General features: G+C 38.4%; 1 protein-coding gene and 1 pseudogene across 1 annotated transcript in view; one reads left to right on the plus strand and one right to left on the minus strand.

The window, feature by feature from the left end:
* FN1 (fibronectin 1) overlaps positions 1 to 18,643 on the plus strand; it is a 66,520-nt gene extending 47,877 nt beyond the window's left edge. Inside the window, exons 34-46 of the mRNA XM_011358694.2 lie at positions 2,440 to 2,627; positions 3,719 to 3,806; positions 4,700 to 4,876; positions 5,670 to 5,759; positions 5,989 to 6,168; positions 7,349 to 7,438; positions 8,440 to 8,906; positions 9,876 to 10,014; positions 12,157 to 12,321; positions 14,145 to 14,270; positions 14,781 to 14,887; positions 17,449 to 17,559; positions 17,886 to 18,643. Of these exons, the coding sequence (XP_011356996.1) occupies positions 2,440 to 2,627; positions 3,719 to 3,806; positions 4,700 to 4,876; positions 5,670 to 5,759; positions 5,989 to 6,168; positions 7,349 to 7,438; positions 8,440 to 8,906; positions 9,876 to 10,014; positions 12,157 to 12,321; positions 14,145 to 14,270; positions 14,781 to 14,887; positions 17,449 to 17,559; positions 17,886 to 17,957 (2,000 nt within the window). The 3' untranslated portion in view covers positions 17,958 to 18,643. The remainder of the gene's footprint in view (positions 1 to 2,439; positions 2,628 to 3,718; positions 3,807 to 4,699; positions 4,877 to 5,669; positions 5,760 to 5,988; positions 6,169 to 7,348; positions 7,439 to 8,439; positions 8,907 to 9,875; positions 10,015 to 12,156; positions 12,322 to 14,144; positions 14,271 to 14,780; positions 14,888 to 17,448; positions 17,560 to 17,885) is intronic.
* LOC111738740 lies at positions 3,513 to 3,631 on the minus strand (annotated as a pseudogene).

Here is an 18,643-nt window from a genome sequence, read left to right on the forward strand (position 1 = left end):
CTGAAAGTCACTTGGATGACCTCACAGTGCATGATATAGATGCTGCATTTGCTTTTCTCTCCCTTTGCAGATCAAACAGAAATGACTATCGAAGGCTTGCAGCCCACAGTGGAGTATGTGATTAGTGTCTACGCTCAGAATCAAAATGGAGAGAGTCAGCCTCTGGTCCAGACTGCAGTAACCAGTATGTAACCAGTGCTCATTTTCCATTTTCAAAGTCAGATTTTGTTCTTAGGCATCCAAATGCCCTCTGCGTGTCTTTTGCGATTAGACACAGGGAAAGTCAATTTGATTCGTTTGTATCTTGAGCTGAGTCCCTTATAAACATTTTTTCCCTTCTCAGTGCCAAGCAGCGAACATATAGGGAAAGAAGTTCTGGGATTTACCATAGTTAGTTGCTGTGCTTTAAATTTCTTTTGCTCAAATGGCCTCAGCAAAATCTTATTTGCCTATATCACATCTACAAATTATATTGCTAGGACCTGTTTTTCTATGACTGGATGGTAAAGTTGATTGAAGTGTGCTTCATGCAGCTGTTATATCTGGAGCATTCGGAGGACTGTGGCTGGACCAGCATTTAATGTAAATACTGGTATGTGGGAGGGAAGTGGAGAGGAGTTACAGAAGGATTTTAATAATTTAAATTTAACATTGAAAATCAACTTTGCCACTTCCAAGGTATAGAAAATCCAGGTCTATGAGACTAACATCACATTGCAAAACAAATTTTGGTGGAATATCTTAAAATTGACATAAATAAATCCTCATCGTGAGGACATTTTGCAGGGCATCTATGCACCTCTTGGACACCTATGTTTTAATAAGTGATGCAACATTAAATATTTTCTAAACCAAAAATATTTAAGCAAGTATCAAGACATTTTCCATGTAATAGTGGGTTAATTGGAATTTAATTCATCAAAGAAAATGATATCTGCAAAACTGCTTTGCATGTTATAAAAATGCTTATTTCACAACTTGCTTTTCACATAACCTCTTACCATTAATTTGCCTAACAGACATTGATCGCCCTAAAGGACTGGCATTCACTGATGTGGATGTCGATTCCATCAAAATTGCTTGGGAAAGCCCACAGGGGCAAGTTTCCAGGTACAGGGTGACCTACTCGAGCCCTGAGGATGGAATCCATGAGCTATTCCCTGCACCTGATGGTGAAGAAGACACTGCAGAGCTGAAAGGCCTCAGGCCTGGTTCTGAGTACACAGTCAGTGTGGTTGCCTTGCACGATGATATGGAGAGCCAGCCCCTGATTGGAACCCAGTCCACAGGTATATCGTTAATTGTACCACTGGGTGCTCATGGGAGCAGCGGCTTTATGCTCTGCTGAATGAATTATACTTTATCGGGCTATTGATTCCCGTGTTAGGGGGTGAAAAAAGCAGCCTCTGTATTAGCAAAGACCCTCTTTAAGAGGAATAGTACTAAACAGTGACATTTTGGTGATGTTTATTTAAAGTCTAATAAAAGGAAATTTTGGAGTAGCTTGGCTTATAAGCAAGGCCATAAAGCAGGACAATAGAAGATAATACTAAAACTGTGGATTGTTTCCTAAGCTATGACTCCCTGTGGTTATGCTCACTGTGTATAAAGGAAAGAAGTTTGGCATCTTAGAGCTTACTCTAAAAAAGGAACCCAAACTGCGCCATTTCATAGCATCATGATTCTGAGAACACGTGGGTAAGACATTCCTTTTCTGGTTAGTTAGCGTGTGCTGGGCATATAATTTGCTTAAAGGATTGAGAATCAGACTCATAGGGAACAGTTGGTAGAGCAAATGCTGTCCACAATACTTTACCTTCTTGTGCTTTGTTTCTGAAGCAGAGTGGGATGCTAAAGTTGTGACAGCATAAACCCTGTAGGTGACAATCTGTGTTATTGCTCTTTGCTTTTCTTTTCTGCTTCTGTTGTGAGCCAATTTTCTTATGCTGCACCACAGAGACTACTTCAAATTTAGCAGTGATATCAGCCATGGGGTCCAAATAAAAAGAATATTTTAACATTAGGAGGATGGAATACTCTGAAAAGGTTTTCCATGCAAAGATAATTTATATAGGAAAAGGGCTATTGCTCATCTTTCCATACAAATGGAAAATCAATCCTAATGGACAATAAGTTAATTTGACTTATTTTATTTTTTAAGGGAAAGCAATAAATATCTTCTAAAACCTAAAGTCTCTTAGAATTCTGGCATTTACCCATGTTTCCAGCGATTCTGAACATGGGTGGATATAAAACATTTTTTCAGGGGATATTTTCTTCACTTTGCATCCCTTCTCGTACTCTCTCGTACTGAGTCTTTGCTCGACCAGGGAACCCACCTAACCAAAGAAGCACAATCGATTCTTCTCGGATTTCACTTTATTTTCCATTTTACCCATTTCCTATAAGATAACCTCTAACCAATGACCATCCCAACAGCCATTCCTGCACCAACCAACCTGAAGTTCACTCAGGTTACACCAACGAGCCTGACCGCCCAGTGGACAGCACCCAGTGTTCAGCTCACTGGGTATCGAGTGCGGGTGACCCCTAAGGAGAAGACAGGACCGATGAAAGAAATCAATCTTGCTCCTGATAGCTCATCTGTAGTTGTATCGGGACTCATGGTGAGAATTACCCTTTTACATTGGTATAAAGAACTAGGTCATCTCTTACAGTTTAAGGTTGTAGAAATATAATAAATCTGTTGTTTGTCCTTGCCATCAAATAATTTTATTGTAATTTTGTATCAAGTAGAATTCCTTTATGCTGACGTAAGCTTTTTCAGATGACTATTGGGGACAATTTTATAAATAGCCTTGGATGTTGCACAGTTCTTTAAATGTATTGTTTATTTTAAAAGGTTGTATATCGGGGGTATTTATATATCTACAGACTGAAAACATGCATAAATCTACTTTGGTTATGCATTTTCTGAGCAGTGTTATCCTGGCAAAGATATTGTCCAGTTTGTACCAACCCAGCCTGACCTTACCTTCATTAAAACATTTTTAGTGTTTCCTAGCCATACATAGAGAAAACTAGCTAGGAACCTAAGAAATTTATGTACATTTTAACATAAGCTTAATTCCGGGAGAAACGACAGTAAGAAGGTTTAGAGATAGAATAGAGGATTCTCTTTGTCTCTCTAAAATGAAAAAATTTCACGGTTTACACCTGTCAGTTCATAAAGGAGAAAAATAGGCAAATACCCATTTTTCTCATTTTATATCAACTTAGTTTAAGTATGTAAGTTGTGTCTTAGTTGGGCTTAACCCTTAAGCACGTTAATAAATTCATGTAATTTAAATACGTTGTTGAACATTTTCAATGTAGGAATGAAATTAATATAGGAATTTATAGAGCTATGGGTTTTGTTAGTTTATTTACTTAAATTTTTTTATAACTATGTTTGTTTTCTTTTTAATTTTTTAGATGAGGCCACCCTTGGTTGACCTCACAGGTTGCAAGGACCTTGTCAATTTACAATCTCTTATTATTTTTATTTTTTATACCTACAGCACCTGGTCTTCCTAGGTGGTCTCCCATCCAAGTACTAACCTGGCTCAACCCTGCTTAGCTTCTGAGATCAGACAGGATTGGGCTTGTTCAGGGTAGCATGGCCATAGACAACTATGGTGTTTTTCTAATGCTGTAGTGAAAATCCTTGGGCTTCAGAAGATCACATTGCTAAAGCTTACTGTGTCCTTCTTTCTAGGTGGCCACTAAATACGAAGTGAGCGTCTATGCTCTTAAGGACACTCTGACAAGCAGACCAGCTCAGGGAGTTGTCACTACTCTGGAAAGTGAGTAATCAAACTTTTTAGTGTGTACAAACATTCTGTATAAATGGTACAGAAATTAATGAAAGGTAAATTATTTTCTAGATGATTAAGTTAACAACGGAATGGCTCTCAATTTGGAAGGTGATTTGCTAGCCCATCTTTTTGACTTAATACTGGCACCTTTTGTGCTCCTCCAGAAAGTGATCAATTGGCACAGAAATGAAATCACTTCATAATGTTTAAACACTGGTGTTATGAATGAAGACTAACACCTGTTTTATGCTTTACTTGTTAGGATTTATTTTCATAGAGTTAAGTTTGGGGAGGACATGCTGCTTTCTACTGTATCTTAACAGTGCAATAACTATTGGACAAAAGTGGGCCCAGATTGTAGTTTTCTGCCATATACGTTCTCATGATTTGCTCTTTCAGAAATCTTTCAGAAAATGTCAAAAGTTTCATCATCTATCAAACAGGGATGGCATAGCACCTGTTGAGAGAAAAAAATATGAAGCCCTGTAAAAATGACAAAATACTAACAATACATGTATGTATAATTGCTGGCTGGCCATAATATTGCAATTCTTATTACACATATTTTACATATTAATAAATTAATAATTTTAGCACTTAATTAAATATTTACAGAGACTATAAAACCAGCCTTGGGAACCACTGGTAGTATCTGTAAAGCTTTTCAGTTCTTCAGGAAAAAAGGTATACGAGGTGAATACTTTCAAATTTCTAATTACTATCAGCCTTTCTTTCTGGATGCCGCTGGAGAAAATTTACACATTATTTTTCAAGTATAGAAGTAAACATATTTGGTACATAATAAAGAAACATTTTTAAATGTCAAAACCTTATCTGCTTGAGCTGGCCAGGCACTAATCTCTAGCTATGATCCTGTGCAGATGTCAGCCCTCCAAGAAGAGCCCGGGTGACAGATGCTACTGAGACCACCATCACCATTAGTTGGAGAACCAAGACTGAGACGATCACCGGCTTCCAAGTTGATGCCTTGCCAGCAAATGGCCAGAGTCCAGTTCAGAGAACCATCAGTCCAGATGTCAGAAGCTACACCATCACAGGTCAGGGAACTCACTGTTCTGACCACATTTGTACATTGCTGTTTGCAACATAAATTAGCTTATTAGTTATTCTACCACTTCAACTGATTCTCTTTATTTTCAGTGTTTTATGATAGCCCAGCTGTATTTCTTAAAAACTTATTTTCAAACCATGATCAGGAATAGTTTTGTCCTGTGAATGCCTGATTTTATTTGACAGAGAAATGGCATGAGTTCCATTCATCATTTTGATTTTTAATCAATGTACCCTTTCTTATATAAAAAAATTATAACATGATGCTTAAAATTAAAAGGCACTGAAATGGTGGTATAGTGTCCTTAACATTAAGATAGATTATGAAGCATAATTAAATTTTAAAAAGCAAACAACATCACTTCATAAAGATCAAAATTGTGATCAGAGAATGTTCACTATCTGAGTCAACTAGGTCTTTTTGAGATTTAAAATTCTGATTCCAGTTATCAACCAATGACTATCAGATTATGATAAAGAGAAAACACTTCCAGTAGGTGCTCGTCCCTCATTCTCCAGGAGGGCCACTTCTAACATAGCATTTTGTATTTTCAAATTTATTTTAGTCTTTGTATGCACCAGTGATTTTCTTTTGAGATAATGTTTCTCATTAACCGTTAACACCCATACCGTGCTCTAATTTATTGTTCAAATGTGAACCACTTTTCTCTGGCTTGTATAAATAAGGGATGGTAGAGTAACCATGAAAATTGCAGATGAGTTTGAAGCATTTCTTAGTAAATCAAAATCAGATAAAAATAATCTCTTCACCAATCCCAGGTTTACAACCCGGCACTGACTACAAGATCCACTTGTACACCTTGAATGACAATGCCCGGAGCTCCCCTGTTGTCATCGATGCCTCCACTGGTAACTACACTTTCTACTGAAGAAACTCCAACTACTTATGTAATCAGTCATGTGAACTTAAGAAACAAATAGGAAGCTGATAGTTTTGTATTATAGATCACAGCGTATTTTTATAGTTCATAGAACACTCAGATTCTCTCAAGTTCATTTTTAAGGACTGAGAAAAGAGTGTGAAAGTAATTTTCTTGGTTGTTCATTTTCTTAGAGACTTAATTTTGTTTTCTTTTAGCCATTGATGCACCATCCAACCTGCGTTTCCTGGCCACCACACCTAACTCCTTGCTGGTATCGTGGCAGCCACCACGTGCTAGGATTACTGGTTACATCATCAAGTATGAGAAGCCTGGATCCCCTCCCAGAGAAGTGGTCCCTCGGCCTCGCCCTGGTGTCACAGAGGCTACTATTACTGGTATTGCTGCTTCCATGTTGCCATTTTTCTCCTTACTCTCTAGGACACACAAAGTGCTTAGCAGATTCCAACTGTGTCTTTGATGCTTTAGCATAGAACAAGAAGCCCATTTCTGATAACTTCAAAAAAACATTCTCTGTGTAGGAGCTGTAAAGCTCAATCCACCTCAAAAAGCATGAATTAATAAAAATGCAATAATTTCAATGCTGTCATAAGGACATACTACAGTCTTTTTATTTGCTGTATGTTTGCCAGATACCTGTCCATCTGGTCCTAGAAAAATACATTGTTCAAAGCAAACTAGCTAATGGTGGTCCTCTCTTCTCACTCAACACCCTGAAGATCTGATGATCTTGCAGGACTTGCCCAGAGTACCACCTGCTATTGCCCCTCATTATCTACTTTCACAGAATAGGTCTTGAGGCAAAGTGATGCCCAATTATGCATATTAGAGAGAATGCCGGGAATGGGGATTAAGAGTTGCCTATTTCAGTGGGAAAGATCACAGGCCTCTGGTATTATTTTTGTCCAAGAGATTAAATTTTCAAACTGTGTATAGGGTATCATCAAGACTTAAAAATCCTGTAGAACACACAGGTACCAGAAGGAGACACTGCTATTTTTTTTTTTTTTTTTAGAACTTTGGGGACAGGAAAATAGAATCAGATATGGAAGGAGTTGAATTAGATACTTCTTACAAGGACCTCACAAAGATTGGTCCCTCTCTCCTGCAGAGCTCACTTAACCTGTAGTCTAACTTTTCACTGATCTTGTCACTAAGGGCTATCTGGTTATTAGGGCTAAGCAGATTCAAGTATACAATCTGCAGTGATCTCTCCCAAATGTATATTCCACTGGCAATGCACAATGCTGATAGATTTTCTGGAATTCGAAAAGGCAAATAAGACCACATGTTAAAAGAATACCCAGGAAAAGCTAGCATATAAGTGTTTATTCGGGTGTCAGATTTTTGGTCAGATCACTAATTTGCTAAGTGACCATGGTATGCAGAGTATTTGGGTGTTTATGGGAAAAAAGTGAAGTCTATTTTATCTTTCAAGAGGCCAATAGCCAGAAGGAGAGAGGATGCTTGCTTCTTACGAGTGTCACCTGGTGAGATCAACTTCCACTTGACTAGCTGAGCCCACAGACATAACGTGGTGATCTGTCCTTCCTTCAGGTCTGGAACCAGGAACTGAGTACACAATCCAAGTGATTGCCCTTAAGAACAACCAGAAGAGTGAGCCTCTGATCGGGAGGAAAAAGACAGGTAAAGAAAGAGCACCTTCTGGATAATAGTGACATGGTCAAGAACAAAACTAATTAAGAATAATTGATTTTGCAGTGAAAATGTTCCACAGGTGTGAATGCATTTCTCACGGAACTTTTTTCCTTAACAGCATAGAATATGTGTTGTGCTCTTTGATAAACTCACACAATCTGTTAGTCCAGTTTTATATTCCTCTTGAGTTTAGTTTTATTTTTTTCTTAGTCGCCTTTAAAATTTTCAAAGTTTTTTTCAAAATATTATTCGCCTTTAAAATTTTCAAATTTTTTTCAAAATATTATTCGCCTTTAGAATTTTCAAAAATTTTTTCAAAATATTAAAATGTAAAAAGTGAAATTGCTATTTTTTAATACCATTTGTTGAATTTAAAAATTTTTAAAAGTTGGGGAAAAATCCCCGTTGGTCTTTATTATATGGTTTCTGAAACTTGAAGCTAAAGGCTCTCTAACTTTTTTTTATCCAGTTTCAGTTGAATTTGAAGAAAATGCTATATATATGCCGATAGGAGAATTTAAAATAAAAATATTTATTTTTATCTATTTTTACCATTTTAAACCATAAAAAAAAGTTGAGCTGAACTTTTGGAATTCTCATACTTCAGACTCTGATATAATTCATGTGGATTCTAGTCCTTAGAACACGATTCTAAAATGAAAAAAAAGAGAAAAAACTGCATATTTCAGTTTCTTTAGGCTTAATTCAAGCAGAGACAGCTTCTATGGAGCTCAGCAGTCCAAAGCTTGGTGTGTATGCTAACTTCGTACCAACACTTTTTTCATTCTAAACTCTAAAGAAATCTTTAAGAAAAAAATCATAAAGATTCCTTTCTGGAAAAAGTGTTTTGTGTGTAAGAACTGCTTGTTTTCCGGGGTCTTTGATTAGACCGATGAACAGTCGTTGTTGCCTGAATTGATATGACTACTGCTGCTACTTGTGGGAGCTTAACACGCTTTGCTTTTTTGGCTCTAACCTCTTTTGGCTAGATGAGCTTCCCCAACTGGTAACCCTTCCACACCCCAACCTTCAAGGACCAGAGATCTTGGATGTTCCTTCCACAGCTCAAAAGACCCCTTTCATCACCAACCCTGAGTATGACACTGGAAACGGTATTCAGCTTCCTGGCACTTCTGGTCAGCAGCCCAGTGTTGGGCAACAAATGATCTTTGAGGAACATGGTTTCAGGCGGACCACACCGCCCACAGCGGCCACCCCTGTAAGGCATAGGCCAGGACAATATTCGCCAAATGTAAATGAGGATATCCAAATTGGTCATGTCCCCAGGGGAGACGTAGACCACCATCTCTACCCTCACGTTCTGGGACTCAATCCAAATGCTTCTACAGGACAAGAAGCTGTCTCTCAGACCACCATCTCTTGGACCCCATTCCAGGAAAGCTCTGAGTACATAATTTCATGCCATCCAATTGGCATTGATGAAGAACCGTTACAGGTAATTAATTTTTTCTTTACTTCTGACTAGGAAGCTTAGAAAGAAATAAGCTAGATAACTAAAGTGACCAAAGCTCTGAGGTAAAGTGGCTACATTTCTAGGACCTCTTAGAAAGGTGGCATATTTAAGCCACCTTTTTTAAAAATCTCGATGTGGTTATACTTTGGGGGAATGTACCAGAGCTTTTATTTAGTGAAGAGAACGAAATCATTTCTATCATTCTCACACATTTGAGGCTCCTTAGTAATGTAGACAAAAAAAAAAAAAAATCCTAGAAAAAAGAGAGAAATATTCTGCCTGAATTTACATTTATGGTTTGTCCTTGAAGAATCCCATTATCTACAATATGTCTAAAGAGAAATAACTTAGGTGAAGCTGTGCGAATCAGCTGTTACAAGTGATTCATTCTCTAACCAAAACTTCTGTTCTTTAACTTGTCTTGTACTGTTATCGGTTTTATTGTATTCTTATTTTTAGAAAGTGACAGAATTTAAAAAACTCACTATGACTGTGGAAGACTTATGGGCTTAGAAACTCAAGTTTGAGGATTTGACAAAGTGTTTTAAGGACCCCAGCGTTGGGGTCAAGTGCCACCTTGCATAGGATAAATAAATTCCCCTACATAGCAGTGCCCACGTTTTATGTAAAGCGGGCATGGCCAGGGTTTCCAGAGGCCTTGCACAGACCTCTGACTGCAGCAGGATGTGGGCGAAGCTATATCCAGAAATATTGAGGGCTCCTGCTGACTACGGAGCACATAGGGTAGATCTGGCACATAGATGTGAAAACCCCCTCACCCAAGTTCCATTTCTTTCTTCGGCTGGTTGGAACCTTTACCCCCGCCCTCTTTATTTGTCTCCCTTTATTTCGTTTACACAGTGAGGGTTATTAATGAGAGAATAGGGAAAGTCATGTGGATTCCTCGCTCTAATGCTTTCTCCCCTACTTTGGATGTGCCAATAATTATAGTTCCGAGTTCCTGGAACTTCCGCTAGTGCTACCCTGACGGGCCTAACGAGAGGGGCCACCTACAATATCATAGTGGAGGCGCTGAAAGACCAGAAGAGGCACAAGGTTCGGGAGGAAGTTGTCACTGTGGGCAACTCGGGTATGTGAACGCCTGTTATTTAGGCCCAAGCTCCCGCTCTGGGATGCTTATCCGACTGACTGTTCCTCTGTTGCTGTTGCCTTTTAACTTTGGGAAATAATGTTACACATCATCATGAAGTAAAGGAGCAACTTTAAATTCAATTATTTTCCCCTAATCATATTCTAGTATCTTTATAAAACGCGTACATATTTGATGAAGTCTCAAACAGCGACATGGCGGTAGACCTGGAATGGGCTTCAAATATTTAGTCCAACACTCTGAGTCCCTGCTAGTGATATCTGAGTTAGTACAGGGCATAAGTCTCCTGATCTTTGTTCCCAGACCCTCTCTATCTTACCATGTTGCTGTCCTCTTGAATGATTTTTAGGTACTATAACTGATGACCGTAAAGGAAATTTCTCATCAGCCGACATAAGGGACAGCTGGTGTTGGTTCCTGATATAAAATGCTACCAACACAGCCCATTTCTATCCAAAGAGCTCCCTTATTCCAATGTTATTCCAATTTTTTTTCTGATTATATAGATCCACAGCCTCTATCGAGGTTGAATGGCCATCGACTCTTGGTAGCGCCTGAAAGGTCCTTTAAATCCACTTGACTTTTCAATCTGCAGCAGCTGAAGATTCACCAAGGAACACGAGATAGGGAATAATCAAAATCGTGAATCTCGAATCTCCCAACCAGAGGGTTCTCTATCATCGGGAAATGCTAAATTCTTTCTCTGCCAAGTGACAGGCTTTATTCCTAGGGCCAGTTTGCTTAATCTCAGCCTCCTTCTGTATTTGATAGGTGACTACGCTTTTTTATATGTATAATCAGTTGAATATCTGGGGCGAGGGGGAGGATCATTTTGCGCTTGTTGCAGTGCATATCTGCGGTAACACATACTTTTTCCTCCGTGTGGCTTTACTAGTGGAATGCCATATGAAAGGAATTTCCACATCATTTTTTTTTAAAAAAGGTTTCTGTCTCTATACCTTTAGTCAGGTGTTATTATAACTCCTGGCTATTTGGGGGAAGGTTATTGAAACCCCTAGTAGAAGTTTAAGTTCCTTCCATTTTTCTTTCTGATTCCTTATTCCCAGCAGCAATATTCTGTATTTTAGCCAGGTTCTCCTGGCTTTGAGACATTTCAGACTTCTTAATTTCTCCAAAATGCTATTGTCTTCCAGGGTGATGCCTTTTAAAATATTAGACACTTTAAATATCTATGGCTTTTGAGCTTTTGATTTTTTCACTGTGAAAAAGAAATATACGCAATGGGATTCAAAGTCATAAAAGTTAGTTTATTTAATTTTTAGAGAATAATTTGAAGCATGCTTTGTTTGTATGAATTATTTTAAAATAAACTTTCCCAAAACATGAAGACCAAGATCTTAGACAACATAAAGAGACTTCATTACTTATTGCTAAGTCGTTTATATCCAATTCCTTCTTCTTATTTGGAACAATTGATTTTATTGATAAAGTGAAGCAGTCCTACAATTGATAATAGTGTATAAAATCTAGGATTTTTGCACTATCATGCAAAACATGCAATAATGAAAGTGAAGATCACATTATAATAGAATATAAAAATGCTAAGACTTTTGCATTAAAAGCAAAAGATGCTCTCTAGTAATTATTCTTTATTTGGTGAGCACTTTCTAAGTGTTGGCGATGGACCAGTTCTTTGAATTAATGATCTCGTGTAATCGTCACAAGATCCTGAGCAGGTAGAGATATTTTTATTTTTATCTTCATATTACGGATGACTATAATAGGTTTAAGGTCACTCAGATACTCATGGAGAGATTTTTCCAGTCTTCGCATCTCACTGAAGTTTTTAACTGGATTAAATTGGGTGAGGATCCACATTCTATAGACAAGATTTATCAGAAATGATTTTTTAGAACTGATGGCAAAAACGAAAGATGGATCCCTTTTAATATGCTTGTGGCAAGTGTCCGTTGGCAACATCTAAGTGTTGTTTATTAGAACAGCTGTTGCGTTGATAGGACAGACGGATGCTTCTTAATGCTACTGGGAATTTTGTTTTAAATTAAGTCATTATATAGAATAATTCAGTTTGCTTTTTATGGTCTAAAACCATCAATAAGATGTCTTTTTTTTTTTTTTTTCCTCCTTTTCTTCATGTAGTTGACCAAGGCCCAAATCAACCTACGGATGACTCGTGCTTTGACCCCTACACGGTTTCTCATTATGCCATTGGAGAGGAGTGGGAGCGACTGTCTGAAACTGGCTTTAAACTCTCCTGCCAGTGCTTAGGCTTTGGCAGTGGTCATTTCAGATGTGATTCATCTAGTGAGTAGCTTGCTTTGTCCACCCACTTGTTCATCCATCTTTTCTCGTTCTGTGCATTTGCACCAAGTGGCAAGGAATCATGTTTGGCTGACACGTGCTCTTCCAAACATGAGGCAAACAGAGGAGGGGCTGCTTGACTCAAAGTAACATTTTGCATCATAGAAAAATGATGGGAAATTTTACTTGTGGAATATTGCTTCATTTCAAGGGCAGTATGTCAATATAACTAATAATTACATTTGTGATGGTAACATGATTTAAAATTTTTTTCTGTTACAATAAATTAACAAAGTCAAACTCTTTGGAGCCAGATCTAATGAGAGACACAAAGAAATTCCAAATCTCTTTTAATTTTCGGTGTTGAGTGAGTTTGGGCATGAACATTTGTACTCACAAACTCTATCTCTCTCAATATAGACCAAACGTACACATATGATAGTCTATACACATACACACACTCATATCACACACACATATATACACATCAGGTAGCTTCAATCTTTCCAAGTAATGCAGGGAGTACAAATAATATATTTCTAGGTAATTAAGAATCAACTTCAATTGAAATATATTTGATTTTCAAGTATTGTTTAGCAAAAATGATCTGAGGATTTACTTATGCTTTGAGATTTAGTATTACAGTTTATAAACCTTTCATTTGTGCTTTGTTTTTTTAGGGGACCGTATTATTGACGATTGGTTCATTTTTTTAGGTGTTAACTATTACGCCTTATAAACAAACCTCTTATAGACATATCCAGAAATCATATTTGGAGAAATAAAACATAATGGATTTTTAAAATACTTTCAAAGTATTTTACCTAACTTGTATACATTAAGTAGTTTAATTCAGACTGAAATATAAAAACAACTAATTTTTCAATGCAGACTACTGTGCTTGACCGTCTGAAAAAGGAAAAATAGCAGAAATGTCATATACTGTTTAGGAGTTGGAATTTTTAACATTTGGCATCAATTAAGTGGTTTTTAATTTGTGAAACTGAACTACTTTTAAGTTTGTATATTTATTATATAAATACTTAGGTGCAATTGTGGGAGCGATTCTTTGGCTCAGATTACATATTTTTGCTTAGATGTCATAATTGTCGATTCACTTAAAGTTTAAGGAATGGGTGACGTCGATAAAATAGAAAAATGTGGCATATTGTTTTACAGCTTCTGAAGTGTGTTCCGTTTTCAGTATAATAAACCTTGGAGATTATAAAGTCATCTTTTATGGGCAGTTGTAAAGATATATAATTGTATTAGATATTCCTCAAAATCAGTCTTATTTTTAGAGATAATAACCATTGATTTATCATTTTGTTTGTTTTTGTTTTGTTCTGACACACAAGTTTATTCTTTTACTCTTCCCATTTATAAGCAGGTTGTGACATGTAGAAACCCCGCTGATCTTTGTTTTTCGGTTAATTGAACTACTTTGTATCCAGGATCTCTGCAAATCCAAAGTGATTTTTCATCTATGGTCTATTCATCAAACAATACTCAAATCCTAGTTCAGTTTTCCACAATTTTAAACCTTAATAGTGAGAATTCGGACAAAGGTCATTGACTATTCTTGTGACATCATTATGGTGGAATAAACTGGATCTTAAAGTAGCCTAGAAAATGTTAAATGGTAAGGATAATATTTTTAAATCCGACCAAAAGAAATGGTTTGTCATCAGGATCATGACCTTTAACTTTCCTTACCACTCCTTCCAGATACCGGGCTATTGAGATCCTGACACATCCCAAGTGTTCACTGTCTTGTGAATCAGAACACACCGATAAGCCTCTGTCTGATTTTCCCCACCCCACAGAATGGTGCCATGACAATGGCGTAAACTACAAGATTGGAGAGAAGTGGGATCGTCAGGGAGAAAACGGCCAGATGATGAGTTGCACGTGTCTTGGAAACGGGAAAGGAGAATTCAAGTGTGATCCTCGTACGTTGCCACACATCATTTTTCGTGCCTTATTAAGCACTCCCATACTCATCATTATTGAGCTGTAACTCTCGGTCACAGAAATGATTGGAGGAGATTTTAGGTCTCCTTGAGGAGTGAACGATGGGTTTGTTAATCTTTTGATTTGGAAAAGTGAAGACAAGCTTCAAAAATGAGCCATGATTTAATGTTATTACAGGGCACTTTAGCACTTTTCCATCCTGAGTATTTTGACCATAAACTGCAGTGAAATGTTATAAGAAAGCTTTACAGGTCTTTAGAGTCAACTTTTAAAATATGGTCTCCATCTTCCCATTAAAACTTTTTCAGTTTGTTAGATCTAGTGTTTGGAAATGCCGCCCTGTGATCGATACAGCGGTACTTTTCTTACGAATGATTTCCATAAACGTGGTGATTTAAGAGAGAAATGGAACCCACCTTTATACAGAGGGCAAGTCTGCATTATTGTTCTCCGTCTTACATGCACTTCTGTCTTGTGTCTCTGTGTAGATGAAACAACGTGTTACGATGATGGGAAGACATACCACGTAGGAGAACAGTGGCAGAAGGAATATTTAGGTGCTATCTGCTCCTGCACATGCTTTGGAGGCCAGCGGGTAAGACCAGATGTGCCAGGCACCCCACAAGTTAGATAAGATAAACTGATGACTAAGGTTAAGGTTCTTGTGTGTGTGCGTTACATATAGGTGTTGGCAGTGTCCCTAATGAGACGTTGAGTCACCTTATTTCCTGTCAGCACATAGCTGCCAACATAAGGCTCCTGAATATCCTTTCCGGTTCTGCCCCTTTTTGGCAGCCTCAGCCCCTCCCACACCCACGATTCTCAGGCCGTCTCTCTTCTTCAGCAACTAAAGTGTTAAATGCTGGGTAGCACTGGGCCTCCAGCTCCAATCTGCTGAACAGGTGCCTCTGTGGCATTGTTGTTAAATAGTTTGAACAACACCTCAGCTATAAGAAGCTGCTACTTCTTCATACCCTCTCTCAATCCCAAAATAGATTCCTGCTGTAAGGCTAGCACTGTGCTAAGGAATATGGGATGAACAGAGGGAATGAAGAATGGTCCTGGCTCTTAACGATATAGTAGTTGAGACATTAAAATAGCATACACTGAAAGTCAAGCTAATTAAATAAGGTTCTGAGTGGGTCTGACAAGTAATACTATTCCCAGGTAGGAATTGTAGGCTAGAATCAGCAAGAAACATTTCATGGAAAAGAGAAGCATAAACTGGTTGGGCTTTAGGATGGGTAAAATTTGGTTGTGGGAGGGGAGGAAGCAGAGAAACCAGAGTAATCATAGCCCATGAGATGGGAAGGAGCTGGCACGTGTGGGCTCCACTGAGCCAACCCTCCTCTGCCTGATATCTTGTGGTGAGAAATTAAATGGGAAGAAGTAGGGGGCCGCTTATTCAGGGCCTAAGAGTCCATTATTTAAGCCAGTAGTTCTTAGCCATTTAATCTGTGTCCTACTTCAATATAATAAAAAATGCAGTACCTTCCTCTAATATTTGAAATTTCAAAATAAAATGACTCAAAAGCAAAAGGACATAATAGTCCTTTGTTTTCCATGAAAGCAGACCTTCCCCCACAGCCCTCAAATTCTGATACAAGAGGAGCATGCTCCCTAGTCCAAGGTAAGACCCACTTGTTGATGCCTTTGGCATTAGCCAGTTGTAGGGCCCAAGAAGAAAAGGAGCGTGATGGAAAATTATCTTCGGAAAAATTAATCTGGTGGCTGGGAAGGGTTTTCAGGGGCATGCCTCTGCCCCCACCTGAGGACCCAAGGCAGCCTGTGGAAATTAATCTCCATCCACCCCTGGTGATTAGATGGGGAGGGAGATGCCACCCATTCTGACAGAGAAACTGTGGAGTTTTCTCTCTTTCCCTCTGTATCTCTCATTAACACCTATAAAGACTGTGATCATAGAACTCACTCATCTCTGGTAATGTGCTTGATAAAGAAGAAGGTGATGGAAGGTGAATTTGTCAGGAAGTAGGTTTTGTTCTCACTTCAGTATCTCATTATTTACGCACATGAAACCTTTCATATGTGATACCTATTCTGTTCTAAAGCAAAGTGCTAAATGAAACACTTAAGGCAGGAGTGAGAACTGTTACATTTTTATATGAAAGCAAGATTCATTGATTCTCTAAGTAGGCATTTACCCATAATTGTATTAAGCATTATGGGGAAAATGCTTTTAAATGGAGAAATATGTCTGAAATATTTAATTGACTATAAGAAAGTGAGTGATTGTATTATTTAGGGTTCTTTTGGTTATATGAGAAAAGCCCAGCTCATTTTAGGCAAAAGAGCGTTCACATAACTGAAAAGTCCCAGGATCTGCCAGCTTCCGTGCCTCCCCATCAGTGGCATCCAGAGTCTCTCACCTGGTCACATGCTCTGTTCCTTTTTACTGGCTTCATTCTCCAGAAGGCTCCCTGCTGATGGTGACAAAGGTGACCTCCATCAGCTCCAGGTTTATCTCCCGCCAGCTTAGGAGCAACAGTGAAAAGAGAACATTTCCTCACGTTTCTAGCAAAAATCTCGGCAGCCTCACTGGCTCATCTTGGTCCCATTTTCTCTCTCACGCCATCTCTAGCCAGATGAAAGGCTGCCACGTTACTGGCTATGGAGGTTTAGGGAGTGGCAGTGTGGTGTTAGTAGAAAGAGCATGGCCAGGAGTTACCCAGCTGGGTGGCGGCCACTTCACCAGCAGTTCACTGTGCGACTTTTCTGCTCTGAGTGAGTCACCACTCTGGGTCTCATTTTCCTTACCTGTAAAATGAGGGTGTTTGTCCACGTGATCTCAAGTCCCTTTTAAAAGCTTTAAGATTCTACGAAAACCTCTCATCTAGTATGTAAAGCTTATGAAGGAAGCTGAGGATGGAATGAACCTTAGCAGATGGGTGTGGTTTGAATAGGAAGAGAGGACATTTCAGGAGAAAGGAAAAGCAGAAATAGACTGAGGCAGCTATAAGAAAGGAATGATCAGCCGAAAGCTGTTCTACATGTTGTAAAGACATGACATCGTTATCAAAATATCCTTTGTAACTACTTTTATTTGCCAATGAAGAGCTGAAATTCTTTCACATAAGCACTAAATTGTGATGTTCTCATTACCATAAACCCCATCTGACTTCATGCCTCTGCTCTCAGGGCTGGCGCTGTGACAACTGCCGCAGACCAGGGGCTGAACCTGGTCACGAAGGCTCCACTGGCCACTCCTACAACCAGTATTCTCAGAGATACCATCAGAGCTCAAACGCTGTAAGTGCATTTGCACCATAAGCATTTCTCCCCTAAGTGCCATTAGTTACATAGCAGGGGCTCTTTCCGTGGGTACTTTTCTTTTAAATGAACCAATTAAAAAAATCTTTTATATGACTTAAGAATACTGTATCCTGTAATATAATTTAGATTCTAATACATTAAACTCGTGAACACTTTCGAATACCCCACATATTGCTACTAGGTTCTTAAAGCTATTCTCCTATTTAGAAGTAATCGTCATAGAAGCCCCCACACCCGCCCCTGGTTTTTTTCTGTACACTTTGCAGTATTTGCTGCTAATTTTTCTTCTTCCATTTTAACAGAATGTCAACTGCCCAATTGAGTGCTTCATGCCTTTAGATGTGCAGGCTGACAAAGAAGATTCCCGGGAGTAAGATTTCCAACCCAGAACAAGCATGGATCTCTGCCAAGGCCCATCCAAACTAAAGTGACATTAGCAGACCCGTCTTAGAGTGTTTGTTTCTTTCTGAAGCCCTTTGCTCTGGAGAGTAACTTCTCCAGCTTCAGCTCAACTCATAGCTTCTCCAAATATCACCCTGGGAGTGTTTTGAGACTTTTCTCATAAAAGGAAGCAGTGCATTGCCTGCTATGCTCCAAAGTATTCAATACCGCTCAGTATTTTAAATGAAATGATTCTTGTGATTTGGTTTGGGATCAGTAGGGAAGCATATGTACCAACCCAGATGCAAAATGTACTGAAATGATATTACCAAAATTTTAAGTAGGAAAGTTACCCGAACACTTCTGCTTCCATTTAACTGTCTGGCCCGCAATATTGTAGGAACGGCATGTCCTTGTTACTGTGGTATTTAAAATATCCATAGTACTCACTTTTTCCAAATGATTCTATTAATTGCCTAGAAATATCTCTCTTATCTATTATTTATCAATATTTCCCAGTATTTTTATATGGAAAAAAATGCATCGAAGACACTTAGTATGCAGTTGATAAGAGGAATTTGGTTTAATTATGGTTGGTGATTATTTTTTATACTGTACATGCCAAAGCTTTACTACTGTGGAAAGACAACTGTTTAATAAAAGATTTACATTCCACAAC

The sequence above is a fragment of the Pteropus vampyrus genome, unplaced genomic scaffold (assembly GCF_000151845.1).
Source record: "Pteropus vampyrus isolate Shadow unplaced genomic scaffold, Pvam_2.0 Scaffold42, whole genome shotgun sequence".
Classification (NCBI taxonomy): domain Eukaryota; kingdom Metazoa; phylum Chordata; class Mammalia; order Chiroptera; family Pteropodidae; genus Pteropus; species Pteropus vampyrus.